We start from the raw sequence: 19,147 nt of genomic DNA on the forward strand, positions 1-19,147 counted from the left end.
CACCTGTACAAGCTCATGTCTATAGCTGAGGAACCTTACGGCTGTTTCAACTTGTTCATAAAACCACCTAGAAGTTGATCGGTGTGATGACGATACGCCTCTGGTGACTGCAGCCAGTTCTTCAGGAGATCCGGTGTAACAGGACAAAGACCTCCTCTTACGTGTGCTGGTCATTTCGGCTAATCTCTACAAACATGTACCTCCATATAAATAATAAGCAATAAAAAATATTTTAAAATATTTAATATATAGTTAACTCGACATCAGACGATAGCTGATGGGTTCAGAGACTCTTGAGAATCACTTTTCATGGACAATTGTCAAAACTTTTCCGTAACTTTGCAAGAACCCAAATTTCCATATTGGAAAAGTACGTACTTCACTGTGTCTACGCCTCTTGCAAGCCCAGTTACAGTACTACACACACACACACACACACACACACACACACACACACACACACACACACACACACACACACACACACACACACACACACACACACACACACACACACACACACAGTCTCTCTTCCCATAACAAACCCGCCACACTATGTCACATAAACATGTGACCTCTCTTACGGGGGTTCGTCTCTTGGCCGGTGTTCGTGGAGAATGAGAACTGACATTTCCGCTCGTATCACGCCTGCAAATAAGTTCTTTGACTAAATGTGCCTTACTTGATATTGCGTGTCATTAATGCAGCTATTGTGCAATGCAATGTTCGTGCTGAAACGATGCATCGTGCTGCTCTAAGTCGATGTTGGAGCATCGTTATGTCAACAGCCAACTGAAGTAAAATTAAATCGCCGTTATGTAAAATTACAGGGAAGGTTATCCCTAAAAGATTGTTTCACAATTCATTTCATTATAAACAACTACTTTTTTATGACTTTTCCAAGCCTGGAAAATGAGACGGTGGAATTACATGACTTTTTCGGGTTTTCCATGATCGTGGGAACGCTGCAGACTGCGTTGGAGCCGTTTACCTACAGGCTACCAGATCCTGCTGATGTGGGATTGGTGAAAACGATTCGGACTACAAACAAACAACAATGGGAACTCGGAGCCCTACAAATACCAAAATCTTGTCCGGTTGCCTGCAGATACAGATCAGTTTACAGAGATTAGTTGAGAGTCGTTTGATAACAACAAATATGTTGTTTTCAAATGTCAGAAAGTACTTGAAAACACGTCACATTTTACAATCCATGATGTTGCTTTTAAAAGTCTTGTTTTGTCGAACCTAAAGTCCAAACCCCCAAAATATTCAATTTATAATAATAAAAACCAAAGAAAAGCAACTGAGATGCTGAAGCCAATCAATGTTTAAATTTTTCCTACAAAAGAAAAACTTCTGATGACTTTTTTATTGTCTCTGTTCTACTCCAATTCACATCTCTAAATACTTGTAGATAGTCCCAACTAATATATACTTGTAGGCAAATGTACAGCCGACCTAAACACAACCCCAATAAAAATTTGCATGCAAAAAAAAAAAAATAAAAAAAATAAGTCAAGTACGAGAACTATTTGGCACTCAGCCATGCACCTCTAAAGTATGACGTGTGCCTCGCAGAGCTTTAACAGCGGGTTTGACGTGTCTGAGAAGAAGAGGAGATGTTTTACATATCAGAAACTTGAGTCATATTTGCAACACAGGCAATTGCAAACCACTATATCTTTTAATTTCTCTGTCAACACAAAATGTGTCAAACACCAAAGTCGTCTCCGACAGCGCAGGTTCATGTGCGCACCAGATCACGTGTGACGATCGTACACCGCAGGCTTTTCTTTACACACAGATACACACGACTCAGCGAAACGCCCCACTGATTCCTAACCTTCACAGCTTCTTATGGTGGTGAAGTCTGAATCACCCTTACTCGTGCTCCTTCTCCAACCGACCGTTATTTTGTGAGATTAGAAAACGATTTGTGGTGGACAAACACAATCATGTCCTCCTTCAGTTCTCTTTGTGTTTCCCCCCTGATCACTTTCCACCACACCGGTCAGGAAACACTCAGAGCTGCGATCAGCCGGTCACATGATACCAGTGCCAGGCAGGGAAAGTGAGACACACACACACACACACACACACACACACACACACACACACACACACACACACACACACACACACACACACACACACACAGACAGAATGAAATATGCATGCACCATGCACAACACACACACACACTCAAAAGGTGCACAACAAAGACTGAATGAAAGACAGCCTGAGTTCCTATCATTACGCCGGTTTAATTAATCAGGACTAGAGGAAATTAGACCATTAATGCCGCCAATTAACATTTCAAAGTGCGATGACAGTTTTAACTAACTGATTGATTTGGTTTGTTTTGATCTGCTGTAACGATCTGTTGACCAAAAACAGTTAGTCAATGTATCCCTCCGCCCAGTAACTCCCTCTAAAACCACGAACTGTAGTTTTTACCTCTCTTGTTTGTGTAGAGATAAAACAGACAAGATAAGTTACGATAATGAGTGTGCTTTAGTGTTGGTGGGTGTATTTTTTAACCATTTGCTAATTAGCTTGTGGCTCTCGCTTCCTACTTCCTAGCGCACAAACATGAGAGTGGTGTCGATCTTATCAGACCCCCTGAGAGAAAACAAACAAGCATAATTCCCCAAATTTCAGATCTACTCTTTAAAAAGTCTAGTGTAATGATACTTTTGCACGCATGCACGCACGCACCAACCCCCCCAACTGTTATTTTTTAATTCACAACAGAAATAAGGTGATTTACACTGGGAATTGTTGTTGTACTTTTAGTGTATATATAAGGCGCCAGAATGAATAAAACAGCATCTAAACAGAGATTGTTGATCCCCCGAACTACCCGACCGAGGTCCAGGCTAAGCTCCTAATGTCCTAAAATCCTAAAAAAAAAAATTCCTAAAATCCTTGAAATGACCACAAATCCTGGAAATGTCCTAAAATCTTAGAAATGTCCTCAAATCAGAGAAATGTCCAAAAATCTTTAAAAATGTCCTAAAATCCTAGAAATATCCAAGTCCTAGAAATACCCTAAAATCCAAGAAATGTCCTAAAAACCTAGAAATATCCTAAAATAAAATCTGAAAAACGTCCTAAAATCCAAGAAATGTCCGAAAATCCTTGAAAATAAGATTCTATGATTTTAGGACATCTCGGTGTTTAGGATAAATACCTAGATGTCCTAAAATCCCAGAAATATCGTAGGCCTAGAAATGTCCTAAAATCCAAGAAACTTCCTAAAATCCAAAAAATGTCCTAAAATCCTAAAAATGTCTGTGGCTGTGACTGTCCCCTGGCCTCCTGTCATTTTGAGTATCCCTGCTCGAGTGTGTAGGATTTTGTCCATTCTGGGCTATTGTAGAAACAACATGGCGGACTTAATGGAAAAGGACCTGCTCAGTATGTAGATATAAACGGCTCATTTTAAAGTAACAAAAACACAACTATTCTCAGTCTCAGATGATTATACACTCATAAAAACATAACAATAAGTATTATATTCCCTTTCTGTCCTAAATTCTGCACACTGGACCTTTAAACAGTCACTCAAAACTGAAATTCTCCTCATGATCTCACTTAAAGACATGTTATCATGAAAGTGTGGAAAGTGCAGAACCTAAACAAAAGTCACGCACAGTTTTGAGGATAAGAAAGGTTTTGTTATTTGACTTGTTGCACAGTGATCGCTGGTTCTGAGCTAACAAAACAGTTTAAAGGATCACTTATTGCTCCGATTCCCCACATGCTGTAAAAATGAAGGGCGGCAGGTAGAAATACAAATTACTACAGTTCATGTTTCAAAGGTACACGGTGAACTCTGACAAGAAAACTCCCTTTATGTGGATTAAGTTCAGTCTAACGCATTCGGAAGAATGCAAACAAAGAGGCTGTGGATCAGGAAAAGGCCGAGGAATTACACAGATTAGACCTACTCTAAAACTGAGCTCTCCGCGCTTCAGGAAAAAAAAACTATTTGCTAAGACTGTTTTGGGAACCTCCCACTGCGCAAACACACGCCTTTCATTCATGAACACCTCGAGGAGCGCTGCTGTGTGACACAAAAGCGCAAAACCAAAAACGGGTCTGTACGCTAATTGTGTGTTTTATTAAATAAACCGTGTGAGTGTCGGCCAGATGAATAATAAAAAATCGGAGGGGAGTTCGGTGGCCGGTCAGACGGAGATCATTCTCTGCGAGTGTTTCACTTCCAAACAGTGCTGGCAGGTGTCAGATTGAGAAAGCAGGTTTTACTGCAGCTAATCAGATTACTCTGTTCTCTAATCTGAGACAGCAGCAGACTCTGACCTTATGAGCCGCAGCAGAGCTCCATCCACACACACTCACGCCGACGCAGTAAGTTTAGGATGGATCGGAACGAGCAGAGTGTGTGTGGCGTCAGTTTGGTTTATCTTTGACAAACTCCCGTCACCATGGCGACTCGACAGAAACTACTGTTTGTCTACATGATCGTGTAAATTGAGTAGCTAACGGTCATTTTGCAGGTCTGACGTACTTGCATGAAACGTTAAACTTTTGTTTTTGGCCTTTCATTCACACGACAACAGCGTTTTGGGGGCCTGAAAACACAAACTTTTGAAACTGAGAGTAATCTTAAGAAAATGCGACCCCGTGTCGCTGTGTAATCCCGTGAGAACGTAACGTCACGGTCGCACTTGTGGCGTTCATCTATTGTCATTACAAAGTTACACCGCCAACTACTGGCCCGGCATGCACACTACAGTGTTTTTGGCTGTTTTTGCTAATCCTTTTATACAAGGATAGTTTTCACAATTTTATAATATGAACACAGATTTTTTTCCAAATGCAAAGGAAAGGAAAGACTTTTTTTTTAAATTTAAATTGGATGATTTCTGTAAAGTAACCCATTGAATAAAACTTTTCCAGTCTGGAATCAACCTCCTCAAACGATTCATTTATTTCAGAGATTTAATGACTAGTAAACATCCTGTATTATATCTTTTCTTTGTTTTTTTCTCAGTTTCTTTCTGAATCAGCTGCTTAAACAATAATTTCACCCTCTTAATACAGACCTATAAATCACTTACGCTCCTGTAACTGCCAAACAGCAGCCACAGAGGGCTGCAGTGACGAGGCGCCGTCAGCTGAGCGTGTTGATGTAATCACAGCCACGCATCCTGTCTTTTGTCGAAATCTACGTAATCTCATTATCTCAGTCAAACAGTGATTAGAGGCACCGTGATGAAAAAGATGAGTGTTCAAGATTTAGGAATGAAGAGATTAGACAAGCTCGCTTTTGAAACAGCGCAGTATAGGACTAGAATTACAAATGAGTCGAGTTAGTCTTCACGCTCCAGCGACAAATATAAACAGGTATTAGGACGGGCCGCGTTTGCGTTCAGTTTATGTGGATTAAAATGACTCAAAGATTGAAGGGTGGATTCAGTTTCTGCTTCTTCTGAGGAAAGAGCTGGAGGAGGATCGTTTAAAGTTCGGGCGTGTTGTTCAGTCGAGATGGGATTAAGGAAAAACTGAAAATAGTTTTGTTATAAAAAATTGAAGTTACTAGTGAGTCATCATGAGAAAATTAGCAATAACTTTGGGTTTTAGACACACAGGAAGCTCAGAAGCACAGATTTCATACGACCGTTTCAAAAACATTAAGGACTCAATTTAACAAAAATCAGCAAATTATCACCAAGGTCTATTTCCTTTATTGTAAAAGCTTAGAAACTAACTTCTTAAAATTATTAACCTGCCTAAAACATGGCAACAAAAAGCCAAAAAATGCCACTGATGTGGTGTAAATTGGCCTGAGATTGACTGTAAATTAATCGACAGGGTTCATGACAGGGTTCAAAAGAGATGGCAATTGATTTTTTTTTTTTTTCTTTACATTTTCCAAACCCATGGGCCCGTGGCTTTCAAAAGGCATGTTTTCTTTTTTTTTAAACTTTAAAGAAAATATTTTTTTCTTTGAAAATCTTCAAAAAATACCCCACTTATTATAGCCAGACACCGTAAACACAGAAATTATCATTGGATTCTTTAAATTCTGGCCATCTGGCATTTTGGAAAAATGAACATTTGATTTGTTCAAGGTATATTCAATTTTCCACAACTTTTCCAGGCCTAAAATTTGCTATAAGCATGTTCCATGATTTTTCCAGGTTTTTCCATGACTGTATAAACCCTGAATCAAATGCAATCAAAACCCAATTAAAACTAATCCTATTTTACTTCTAAATTAGATTGCATCACTAAACTGCATCAGTCCACCGCGATGTGAGTTAAGGCCTCCGACATTAGATATAAGGTACATTTTAAACAAAATATGACTTTTTTCTCTGGTCTGTAAGGGCAATATTGTTTATCTTTAGCATTAATGGATTAAAAAAACATCAACATGCAAAGTCAGCTCTGTTTGATTCCATCTCATAACTTTGGCCTCACCGATAGCGTGTTTTGCAGCGCTGAATAACAAAACGTGTAACTACTCAGAGCTGCTCTACTATCATTATGTTCGGACCACCCACTGCGTTTACCGGGCCGCTCTGTCTAACATCAGGGTAACTTCCAAACTTCACATCCTCTTAGCTCACCTCACTCCAACAAACAACGACTAAATCACTCATCTGCCACTAAAATTAAAAAAAGATAATCTGCTTTAATGTCCTGACAAACAACAGTAATTTTTTTAATTTTTTATTTGATGGGACTCTGCTTAAATAACTAGTTACAGCAGATATTCTTTGAAGTTTTTTTTTTTTTAAAGTTTTTTTATTACAACCAGCCGCCACAAACCCCACAGCTTCCCTCTCTAACCTCCGTCTCTTTCTGATCCACTTCTGAACAACTCCAGTCAGTGTTGAGGTCCTGTTTACGCACCAGTCAGTCAGCTGATCTGTGACCTGTGAACTCTGACCTCCAAAACCCACTATGTGTGTGTGTGTGTGATGAGGTACTGAGCTCAATTTGGGCCTTTTATTCAAGAACCTCCATTTTTCGTCTTATAACCCTTACAGACAAAAAGAAATGGGTCTAGATTTGTTCAGTCTTGGTGGCATAAAAGACTTTTTTTATGATAGCGCCGGCTGAGTAAATGTAATGTAACATAGAAAGGTATATTTCAACGCCAGCATCAAGGTTAACGTTGGGCTCAAGGCCCTGACACACTTAGTTAACAGTCGGCCATTGGTCAACGCCGAGCGTCAGCGAGCATCTGTTGTCCTAGGTCAGTGAAACTCAACTTATGGTCCTCGGGCCAAATGTGGTCCCCGATATGCTGCCTGGTGGTCCTTCAATCATTTTCTAACTCACAGCATGAAACAGATAAATAAAAAAGTGCCAGTGGAGGATTCCCTGCACCCCTAGCTTAGCCCCTAATGTCCTAAAATCCAAGAAATGTCCTAAAATTCAAGAAACGTCCTGAAATTCTAGAAATGTCCTGAAATCCTAGAAACACTGTAAAGTCGTAGACATGTCTTAAAATGCTAGAAAAATCCTTAAAGCCGAGGAATGTACTAAATTCCTAGAAATGTCCAAAAGTCCTGAAAATGTCCTAAAATCCTACAAAAACATCCTAAAATCCTAGAAATGTCCAGAAGACCTGGAAATCTCCTAAAATCACAGAAACTACCTAAAATCCTAGAAACACCCCAAATCCTAGAAACTTCCTAAAATCCTAGAAATGTCCTAAAGTGCAAAAAAATGTGCTAAGATACTATAGATGTTTTAAAATCCTAAAAACATGTATGGAGTTGTTATGCTCGGTGCATAAGAAGAGAAACAAAAAACTAAAATCAAGAGGGAGCAAGATCCAAATAAACATTTTACATTGGGTAAAGTTTATTTTTATATTATATATTCATATATATTTTATTCAGTTTTATTTTTTTAGCCATTGAGCTATAACGGTTTGTATCGGTTTGTGTTATTGTAAATATCCTTCGACTTTTCATCTTTTTGACATCGTGTGAGGCCTTTGTTGCCTCTCGTTCTTTGAAGTCTGCGTGTGGGCTTTTTACAGTCGCACATTTTAACAAAATATCAGCAGGTTTCAGAAAAGAAAGACATCATAAACTTTTAATGCTGCCAGGAGGTAACAGAGTACAGAAAGCTGACCTGCTTCTGAATGAAGATGCAGACGTTAATTAAAGTTCTGAGGCAGGAAATGGGCACAGCAATGACGGTAAAACAGAGCGAGCTGACAATCGCTGAATGTATAAATCACATGTGGATAAATCATGATAAAAACAATAAGACATCTAAACTGTATTTGGTTTCTTTCCAACTTTAGACATTTTTGTTTTTTTGTTTCAGAGGCTTTAACCTTTAAACTGCAGGTTTGATGTTGCAGTTTGAGTGAAAGTGAGACTGTCAAGTGTCTCACAGCTTGGCGAGGGTTAACGTCAGGTGTGAGGGCCGAGGGTCAGAGGTCATAGGTGAGTTCGGTGCTCCAGACACGCAGGAAGGAAACACTCAGCTGAGAAAGGTTACTGATGTGCTCAGCTGCTCCTCACAGTCACCCCTCAGTCTGTGCGAACGTTTTCCTTCGGTCATCTTTCTTTTTACCAAAGACTTTTCCATGATGCCGAGGCAAAGTTTAAAGACCACACACTCTCTGATACGACCAGTGATACTCCTTATCGGATCTTTTTCATTGCTATCTGATGCTTTTTAAAATATGTATTGTTAAGAAAATAATGGATTGAGCACAGGATAGAACTGAATTTTAAATATAACTAATGGACTCTTCGTTATTTATGAGAGACGGATAGGTGGTGCAAAAAGGGGGAAGCATGTCAAATAATATTTAAGCAATAAAAGGGGACATATGTTCTTTTATTTCAGCTTAATGGAGGGGCCCACAACTGTAAATGGCTATATTTTGTTTTGTTTTTTAACCGCCACCAAGGCATGCTTTAAGAAAAAAATAAAAAATTGACCTCTTTTTTTTTTTTAATTATTGGCGATTCTTGAGGTAAACAGTCTGGCTTTTTAAAAATATTTTTGATGATTTTTAAAGACTACATTTTGGTTTTTTGGCAATTTTTAAAGAAAACATTTTTTTCCCAATTTAATTTTTTTTGAAGAAAACCTTTTGGCATTTTTTTTCTTGTTTTTCTTTTCTTTTTGGGTCTGTAACAACATTTGCTTTATTACTGTACCCAATCTGCAAGACTCGGTCTGCATCTCAAGCTCACTTATTCACATTCAACAGACATACTTGTTGACTTCACTTTTATTGAGTTTCCCCGTGTCCTTGTTTTTGGTAGTGCAGCAGCCGGCAGCTTCTCTGCAGACAGGAAGAGAGCCAGCCATAGAGGCACGACAGCTTGGCAGCACACACACACACACACACACACGCACGCGCGCACAAACACACAAACACACACACACACGCACGCGCGCACAAACACACAAACACACACACACATGCACGCGCGCACAAACACACAAACACACACAGCAGGACGGAAAGAAGCCTAAAGTTACCTGGTAAAAGTTTTTTTGTGACTGCAAACAAAGCAAACAGGTATTGGCATCTTCCGCATTGATGACTAGAAATAATGGTAGTCTGGTTTCTGTGACGCAGACCCAAATGAACCCCAAAATCTAGGTTAAGAGTTGCACTGCCTGCCTAAAGGGGGCAGAGTTTGATTCCCAGAGCTCCCTTCCTGTCTGTATTAGTCATAACAATGTTATCTTTTTAAAAAAAAAAACCTGATGATTTATGGTGAAAAGGACTCAAGTCTTTGTTTGATCAAACAGACTTTAAGTGTTTGTGTGACTCAGATGTCTCGCAGCTAATTAGCAGACTTCTGTGGTCTCTTCTCCCGTCTTTGGCTGCACTTCACAACATCCTGCGGCCTTAACAAGGGTCGGCCCGACTCCAGGGAGCTAAACACCGCATACCCAGCCTCCACAGATAACCTGCCCACATCAGGCAAAGACAACAGGCCTGGTTGAGATTAACTTCAGCTAGCATGGGATTACACTGCCCGAATTTGATTCAGATATCGTGTCAGAAGCACTGAAACAGACTTGTGCTGACAGGTTTAAACAGAGGAAAAAAGCATCATTGTAGCCTCCTAGATTACCCAAAATCTCCTCAGCTAAAGCTAAGGAAAAATTTGAAAAGTGTTATCTTTCACAGAAAAGCAATTGTGTTTTGCATATGAGACGATTGTTGAAACCTGAGCGAACTGGTTAGATTTAAAATTAAATTTAAAAAAAAAAAAAACATAGGGAAAAAAGGAAATGAACAGCAAGAGATGTCCCACAAACTGTGAGAAATTAGAAAAAGGTGACAAGAAAATGACCTGAAAATTTGTAACAAAAGAGGGAGGATTATAAGAAAATTATCAAAATAAAATAAAATAAGATAAAATAAAACAAAATAAAATAAGATAAAAAAATGTCCAGAAAACAACTGCTATAATATTATAAATATATTTTAAAATTTATGCTATAGAACAAAAATATACACATGTATTTCTTTTTTATTTAAAAACTTTTTGTGTTATTTCCTTGATTGTTTTCGTTTTTTTGAAACTTTTCTTTCTTTGCTTATTTTCAGGAAATTTTCTTTTAACTTCTTAGTGATTTCTTGCTAATTTTTGAGTCATGTTTTCTTCACTGGCTCATTACCTTTTACAGAAATCAAACCAATTTGCCCAGGTTTCAAAGGGTTAAATTAGCTTCAGCAGACATCATTTCCCACTAAGTGACAAATTGATGCTTTAATGAAATAATTTCAGGGCAGGGTTCCCCCACCGAGCGTGTCGCTGTCCGAGTGTCTCTGTCAGAGGAGGATATGAGCACGCACAGCAGGAAAGACTTCATAGAAAACACAGCTGCTCAAGTCAAATCAACCATTTCCTGTTTCGGGTCGCGTGGCACAGACTGCACCGTATGCTCCCGGCATGAATTGTTAAATCTGCTGCTGTGTGTGTTTTAAACCAACTGTCATTTATGTGGCATCTGTGTGAACAAACAACGAACTGTGTGCAAAGAAGGTTACTCCACGTGATACACTCAAAGATCTGACAATTCGACTTACAATACTCTTTGAAACCGACCGAAAATGGAAAATAATTGCAAATCTTAATTTATGTTTTCTGCATAACTAACTGTTCAGGTTACTAAAAATGTAGCTGCGTTTACTTAATTTTGTTAAACTGTTGCAACTTAAAAATGACACATGAAATTACCTTGTTCTTCTTAAGTATTCGCAACTTCAGTAAAACAAGTTAGTCTGACTTAACTTAATCATTACAAAGAGCATTTTGCCAATGATGAAGTCAGGAGATCAACAAGCTCTGTTTTGTTAACATGTTTAAGAAAATACATATGTGATTGATTAGTATTTAACCGGCAGAATACAGATATAAAACAGTTAACTTGGATTATGAAGTTGCTTAAACTTAGGAAGACTGATTTAATTAAACTTTTTAAGTTGCAAAAACTTCATAAAAGGTAAATATAGGTAAATATAACTAAATTTTAAGTGACCTTAACAACTAGGTATAAAGTAAAGAAAATAGTTGTATTTTACATTTTTCAAGGCAATTTGTTTCCTAGATTTTTTTTAAGTAAAATCAACTTGTCGGATTTTATTTTTATGATAAAAGTTTTTTAGTTTTATGATAAAATGCAGCATACACACTGTAAAACCTGACAAATGAATCTTAATTTTAAAACATCTGAAATCCGATTGCCTCGAAAAGGAAGTAAATATAACTTAAGTTATAAGTTAAGTTTTAGTTATGCTAAAGTACCTTTTTTAAAGCAATCAGTTTACTACAACTGTTTAAGTAAGATCAGCTTGCCAGACGTTAAAGTGCAGAAATCAAACCTCACTAAAGAGAATAAATTGTTTTTAGGTCGCATGCCTGAAGAACTGAGCAATATAAACAAAATTATTTCAAACTTATGTTTTTAATTATAACCTTTTTAAATTAATTAATTAGAATTAGAACTATAGAATTGTCTAAATTTTAACATGTTAAGTTCATATCTTGCGAAAAAAATGTTGAATAATACTGAAATAAGCATGATTATTTTATTTTATGATATTTCTGGTTGCTTATCGGTCACTCGTGGTGAGCGAAGTGGCCATAAAAGACGCTCGTGGCCTTCGGATGGAAACTCGAGAATGCGTGTGCTTGTGCATCTGTGTGTCTGTACGTGCATGCTCTCGTGTGAAGTACCTTGGCCGATCTTCACGAAGCCGATGATGATGATGAGCCCGAGTGCCAGGAGCTTGGCTGCGGCAAAGAAGTCCTGCACTCTGGTGGCCGCCTTCACACTGTAGCAGTTCACAAAGGTCAACAAGACTGCAGAGAGAGAGACAAAAACAGAGCGTAAGAGAGAGAAAGACTAAGTGGCGGCATCCTTAGGAAGCAGCTCTTTGGTTTCTCTCATGAAAGAGCCCCTAACACAATTTAACTCAAAATGTGCACAATAAATGCCACCACGGCATCTTCACTCAGTCTGTTGGATACTGTGAAAGAAAAGATTTCTTTAAGGGCACACAAAGAACCAACTTTTCTGCTGGTGTTTTGGATACAAAACAGCTTCAACCCATTGAAACCTGCAGCAGCATCACTTTTCTTGTGCTGCTTTCAAACGCCTTTCACGAGTATTTAAACCCAGAATAAAAGATGCAATTTCTTTGAAAAACAAGGGGAAAAAGACAGTGAGAAAATTTGTAGGAAATGTTCCACAAATTGCGAGAAATTAGTAGATTTAGAACATTATTTAATATATCTCTTAATTATGAAAAAAGAAAAAAAACACCCAAAGCTCAAGATTATTTGTTTAAATTGAAACACCTCAAAAAATCTAAATTATAAAGAAAATAGGGGGGGGGGGGAATCAAACCCTTAAATATTTAAAAATAGAAAAGAAGAATAGAAAATACAAATACAAGATTTTTTTAATAACTAGGAGAAAATGTCTAGGGGATTATTACACATATAAAATTATTTTACAGAATAATTATAATTTTTGTGTACCTTTTCTTTGTCATTTTTTGTATTTTTATTTTTTTATCTATTTTTTTCAATAACTTTCAGGGAATTTTGTTGTCCTTTTTTTTTCCAAATTTCTTGCTCATTTTTGGGTCATTTCTTCTTTTGTTTCTTCTTCCCATGCTCATGTTCATTCCCATGTTCTTCCCAAGAAATCAAGCCAATCTTCTCAGGTCTCAAAGGGTTAAACAATGTTTTCCTGAACCCCTCTCTGATATATTACCCAAATTTGAGGTAATGAAGTAAAGTGTGTGAGTGTGCATGCATATGTGTGTATTTGTGGCTCTCAAAGCATGCTGGGAGCTGGGGAAGAATTCACTGAGACTAATTCCTGCTGGAATAAAATGCTTCCCACTATACCCCTCTTCTTACCCCCAAATGTAACATTATGGTAACCACCCCCTCCTACACACACACACTCACACTCACAGGGTTGTTAAGGTCGCCTCTAACCTTGGACGCCATTAAAAGTGATTAACTAAAGCAGCAGGTCCCTTCAAAGCTCGTCAATCAGGTCGGGGCCACAACAGAAAATCGAGGCAGAGCACAATGAGGCTCTGTGTTAAAGGGACCAAGACAAAGCAGGAGGGAGTGCGAGTACAGTACAGGGACGGACACACACTTACTTACACACACACAGAAGCCAGCGTCCAAATACACACACACACACACAAAAGGGCATATATGTGCGCGTACATGTATGCACGAATGAACACAGTAACACCGTGATCTCAATTACACAAATTCCCACAGAAACAGGTCAACTGGAAGAGTAGCTCTCGCCAAAATAGACCTATAGAGCTGTGGATGTATGTGTGTGTGCATGTCTGTATGTATGTGTATGTGTGTGTGTGTGTGTGTGTGTGTGTGTGTGTGCAGATTTGGCTCCCAGCCCCACAATGACCCTGACCACCCCACTGCTTACACGGCAGGCATGCACACGCGCAGTGAAGCGTGCACACACACACACACACACACACACACACACACACACACACACAGATAACTGAGCCTCTCAGTCTACGGCTTTGTCATGTGGTCTCAGTCAGGATTTAGCCTTCAGTCAATCTGAAGATTAGGTACTAGGGTTACTAGGCGGCACCACATGCACTCACACACATACCAACATGCATGCGTGCACATTGTGGTGTGTAATCATGTATTCAGATAGAGATGCAGTGTGTGGAGGTGAGATGGTATGTGTGTGTGGGGGGTAATAATAACAAGTAATAAATTGTCTTGTTTTAAATATTTAATTAATATCAAGTTATTCTAAAACTTAGAGCAGAGAAAGGTGTAATGTTATAATTTAGAAGCCTGCAGGTAACAGGAAGTCAAACTACCTCCCGCTGATAATGAGCAAAAAATGGCTTTTCCTTGTTGAACTTGAGTTCACCTGTTTACCCTTCGAAACCTGGATCAACATCAGCTTCCCTGTGCTGCGTCCAGACACTTTTCACAGGTTGTTTAATCCTTTGAAACAAACTGGCTTGATTTCTTTGAAAAAAAAAAGGGTAAAAAGGTTTCAAGTAATTATCAAAAGCTTATTAGGAGACGTTTGTCATATTTAATGCTTGTCTAATTATTTCAGGCCCTGTGGAGCTGTGGTGGACAACCATGAATCTGCTGTCACCCTGTGCACAGATTAATGTCAACTGTTGTGTGTTTCTGTGTCATTTTTGTTTGTGTGTTTCCAAAGTTTTTACACTTGCTGCAACACACATTGCACTCTGTGATGAACAAAAAATTTAACTGAATTTATGTTTTGAAAGTGAGTTAAACAAAACTCTGAGAATGAAATAATACTAGTTCTATCCAACATAAGGTATACCACTACACATTATCATTCCTAGCGGTGGACACTCTGGTATAGTTGTCTCTCTGAGAGACATTAGTATATATAAATATTGACTGATTTTTAAACCATTATTTTATGCTGTGCTTGTGAAGTCTCTATTGCATGTGATGTTTTGTCTTTTTTTTTATATGGAGCCTGCAGTCTGGAATAAAAGATATGGAGAAAATAAACTTAAAGAAAGATAAGCATTTAAATTTCATCACCATTGGGTCATAGAAAATAGTCAAATAAAAACAAGAATGCTCAGCCTTCAGGTTTAATGTAATTTTTCTTGATATAACCTAATTAAAGTATTAGTAGTACTCTGAATACATCCTTTTTTAATTACTCTTATTTGATTTATTCTTGTTGACCTTTTGTTAACTTAATTTGTTCTTTTTGTTTGACTCTCTGTTTGGCATGTTTGTTTTTTATTATTCCCAAAGTTCCTGCCTTTGCTTTGTCTGTCAAAGCACACGTTTTAAAAATAAGAAAATTAAATTGGGTGCCACTTTATGTTAATATTAGCAAGTGATGCTCGCGAGCGTCCTTCACGAGAGCTGATGTAATAACGCGGCATTTTTCACCACTCCCGTTTGATGCTGCGCGCGAAGATGTGTTTTTAATGTGTGCGCGTGTGGTTCAATGGCACACGTGGAGACATGGCATTGAAGCGGCTCGCGCTAACTGTAGGTTTTGTATGTGAGTGGACTCAGCAGGTCGGTTCATTTATCTCCGTCAAATACAAGACGGAAGTGTAACTTAACACTTTTACATTCCTGCAATTGAAACACAACAAACAACACAGCGACCCACAAAATTGCATCATCCCCGTGCAGCTCGGCTCGATTCGGGTACTCACGGATGCAGAGGCAGGCCACGAGCTTGGCCCCGGTCTCGGGCACCGGGCACACGGGGAAAATGGGCTTCAGGAGGTAGGTGGCGAACACGTAGGCGACGATGTACTGCGAGGACGGCCGGATGATGAGCAGCTCGATCCAGAGTTTGAGGAAAGCCGGCAGGGAGCCGTACACCTCCAGGATGTAGGCGTAGTCCCCACCGGACTTGGTGATGGTGGTCCCCAGCTCCGCGTAGCACAGCGCTCCCACCGTGGAGAACACCCCGCAGACCGCCCACACCACCAGGGACAGACCCACCGAGCCGGCCTCCTTCACCACGCCGGTCGGGGTGACGAAGATGCCGGAGCCGATGATGGTGCCCACGATGATGGCCACGCCGTTGAGCAGGGTGATGGTCCTTTTCAGGACGACCCCCTCCCCCGCTGCCTCTCCTCCGACGGCGCGGCCGCCGGGGTCGCTCCCCGGTGTCTGGTTGAAGTCCCCCTTATCCCCGCCGCCGCCCGGGGACAGCATCCTCTCCGTGACCTGCTTGTCCTCCTCCCTGTCCGCCGACGAGTTTGAGTTTCTCTTTTTTAACCCTGACATACTGAGTTTCCTCTTTCTTCTTGCCCTCTCAAAGCTTCCCGCTCTCTGTCGCCGGTGTCTTCGTCCTGTCGGTCCGGTGTGCGGTGTGATGCCGGCCGGGCTCAGCCACGAGGAGTCCGCGGTGTGCGTGTGTGTATTTTGGAGTGACTCAGAGCAGCGTGCTTTCTCGTATCTCTACTCTGTCAGCGTACAAAGACACCGTGGAAATCGGCATGATGGCCCTCCTCTCCTCCGTCAAGGCCGGCCCCTGCTTTCAGCTCGGCGTGTCCTCAAACAAAACCGGCATCACTGTGGCCCTTTTCCGTCCTCCAGCGGCGGAGGGCGGTACTGCTCCTCCCTAAACACACCTCATCCACAGCCCCTCCTAATCTGGGTCTGAGGGACCCCACATGAGGGCCCCCAGTCATCGCTGCATGCAACCTGTGAAAGGAAGAAGTACGCACATCCTTACGTATAAATACAGTTACCACCCTGTTAAAATACTTTGTCACAAGTAAAAGTCTTGCACTGAAAATGTGACCTAAAGTATAATCCAGAAAAGTCTTGACAAACAAACACCCACTAAACTAAAAATTATTGGAAAATTGAAAAAAAAAACAAACAAAAAACACCCAAACCCTTCAAAATAAAAAATAAATAAACAAAAACCATAAAACTCTTAATTTTATATTTTTTTAACATAATAAAAACACCTTAAACCTTTTTAAAACGTTGGGAGAACATGTCTCAAACTTAAAATTATTAAGAAAAAAAAAAGACATCCACGTACATCTCAAAATAACATAAAAAACAACACCCAAACAAATTATTATTTAAAAAACCATTTGATTATCAAAAGAAATCACCCTCACACCTCAAATTTATTTTTTAAAAATTGAGAAAACACCTAAGAAACTCTAAATTATGAAAGGAAATAGAAAAAAATGTCCCCAAATCGCTGAATATTAAAATAATAATAGTAATAAACATCCAAAAACCTCAAAATATTTTTTAACAAAAAAAACCTTCAAAAAAACTCTTAATTATTCAAAATAAAAAAAAAAAAAAAACACCCAAAACCTCTACATTATAAAAACATACAAAATAACCTCACATTGTTTTTTAAAATGGAAAAACCAGCCAAAAACTCTTTTTTAATATAAAAAGATTTAAAAAAACAAAAAAAAAAACACATACACATCAAATAAAAAGAAATTAACACCAAAAAAAGTCAAAATTATTTCAAAAAAATGAAAAATAATTGGCAAATCAACTAATGGTTGTAGCTGTTCATTTACAACCTGTTTGGTAATTTATTTTTTTGCAAAACATCATATTTTATAAACTCTTAAAAAACATTTATGCAAAAATCTTAATTTGTCAAGATTGTTAAATAACTAAAGCATTCAGATAAATGTCTTGACATTGAAAGTGCAATGTTTCCCTCTCTAATGTAGTGGGGGAAAAATATAAAGTGGCATGAAAAGAATACTGAAGAAAAGTACCTCAATTTTGTAGTTAAGTACAGTACTTAAGTAAATGTACCTAGTTAAGCACCACAGAACAGGAGTTAGAATCAGTGAACAATGTGGAGTCTATCCATTTTTTCTCCGGCCAGACACCCAAACCAGCTGAGCCGGTTTTATGACGTTGTTATCTCTGAGAGGGACTCTGGAAATAGCCTGTGGGGAGTCGACACCCAGTAAGAATGGGAATCTGCAACATCTTGTGTCATTTATGGATCCGGTCCATCCTCTTTAAATCATTTCACCACCTAATTTCCTTCGCTCAGCATCATGAGAGTCAAGCAAAGAGTGTGACTCATTATTTTAAGCAGTGTAAAGTTTCAAGCTGCAGCAGCCGATTTGCATCACTGGATTGCTATGCAAACGTTGAAAGTGAAATAACATCCTTTTTTATGGAAATTCTAGTATTTATTTAGCACACTGTTTTTTTTAAGCATTGTTCCTTTCGTTATGATTTCTATCCGACATCACGGATCCAACAGACCATACCGCACTTCAGTGTTTCCCTAAAACTAGGTGGACGTGGAAGGTCCTGACAGAGCGGCACCATGTGACGAGTTCAGAGTGACAGTGTGTTGCAGCGACGTGGAACAGACGCACCAAAACAACCCCTACACACAAACACACACACACACACACACACACGCTCATCTGCTACAGAGCCGTGTACACCGCTCTGCTCTACTGGCACACCAAAACTAAAAATCAAACTGAATTTCAGGAATTTGATTAATTCATAGGAGAACACAAACTTCACGCTAAATGTAAAAGTGGGCCAAAAGCCTCTGAAAGACAAAAACGACAACACAATGTCAGCAACATTTTGTGGATTTTCTCCCTGTCATCATACCTAGAAATAATTATTTTATGATTTTTTAAAATATTTTGTAGATTTCCTCTTTTAGCAATAAACTCTAAACCTTTCTTGTACAGTGGATGTCACAATAGACTTCCTGTTCAAATTCTGCAGAATTTTGGCAACAAAGTAGCGCGATTATGTTTGACAAAGAACAGAAATATGATGCGTGTAAAGAACCAGACAAGTTTCGATGACACTGATCGCAGGCTTCATTCACCCATCAGATGCCCCAGATCTGTGACGAGAACAGTGAAGGCGGCTTCGCAGGAAAGGAGTGGCTGACTTTCGGGCAGGGTTGTGTGTGCGTAGTTGGATCCGGCTCTGCCTTTAGTGCCAGAGTTTTAAACTTTAGACGCGATATGGTGAGTTTAATGTTCTGGCTGAGTGTAACCCTTTAAGACCTGAGAAAATTGGCCTGATTTATTCCAAGAACAGAAGAAGAGGGAGACTTTGTAAGAAAT

General features: G+C 39.2%; 1 protein-coding gene across 1 annotated transcript in view; it reads right to left on the reverse strand.

Moving 5' to 3' along the window:
* slc7a5 (solute carrier family 7 member 5) overlaps nt 1–16,640 on the reverse strand; it is a 29,864-nt gene extending 13,224 nt beyond the window's left edge. Inside the window, exons 1-2 of the mRNA XM_042495874.2 lie at nt 15,740–16,640; nt 12,219–12,344 (exon numbers count right to left, since the gene is read on the reverse strand). Of these exons, the coding sequence (XP_042351808.2) occupies nt 12,219–12,344; nt 15,740–16,322 (709 nt within the window). The 5' untranslated portion in view covers nt 16,323–16,640. The remainder of the gene's footprint in view (nt 1–12,218; nt 12,345–15,739) is intronic.
* Nucleotides 16,641–19,147: the final 2,507 nt, after the last annotated feature.

This window comes from Plectropomus leopardus, chromosome 7, assembly GCF_026936395.1.
Source record: "Plectropomus leopardus strain MGB_pleo_1.0 chromosome 7, ASM2693639v1, whole genome shotgun sequence".
Classification (NCBI taxonomy): Eukaryota; Metazoa; Chordata; class Actinopteri; order Perciformes; family Serranidae; genus Plectropomus; species Plectropomus leopardus.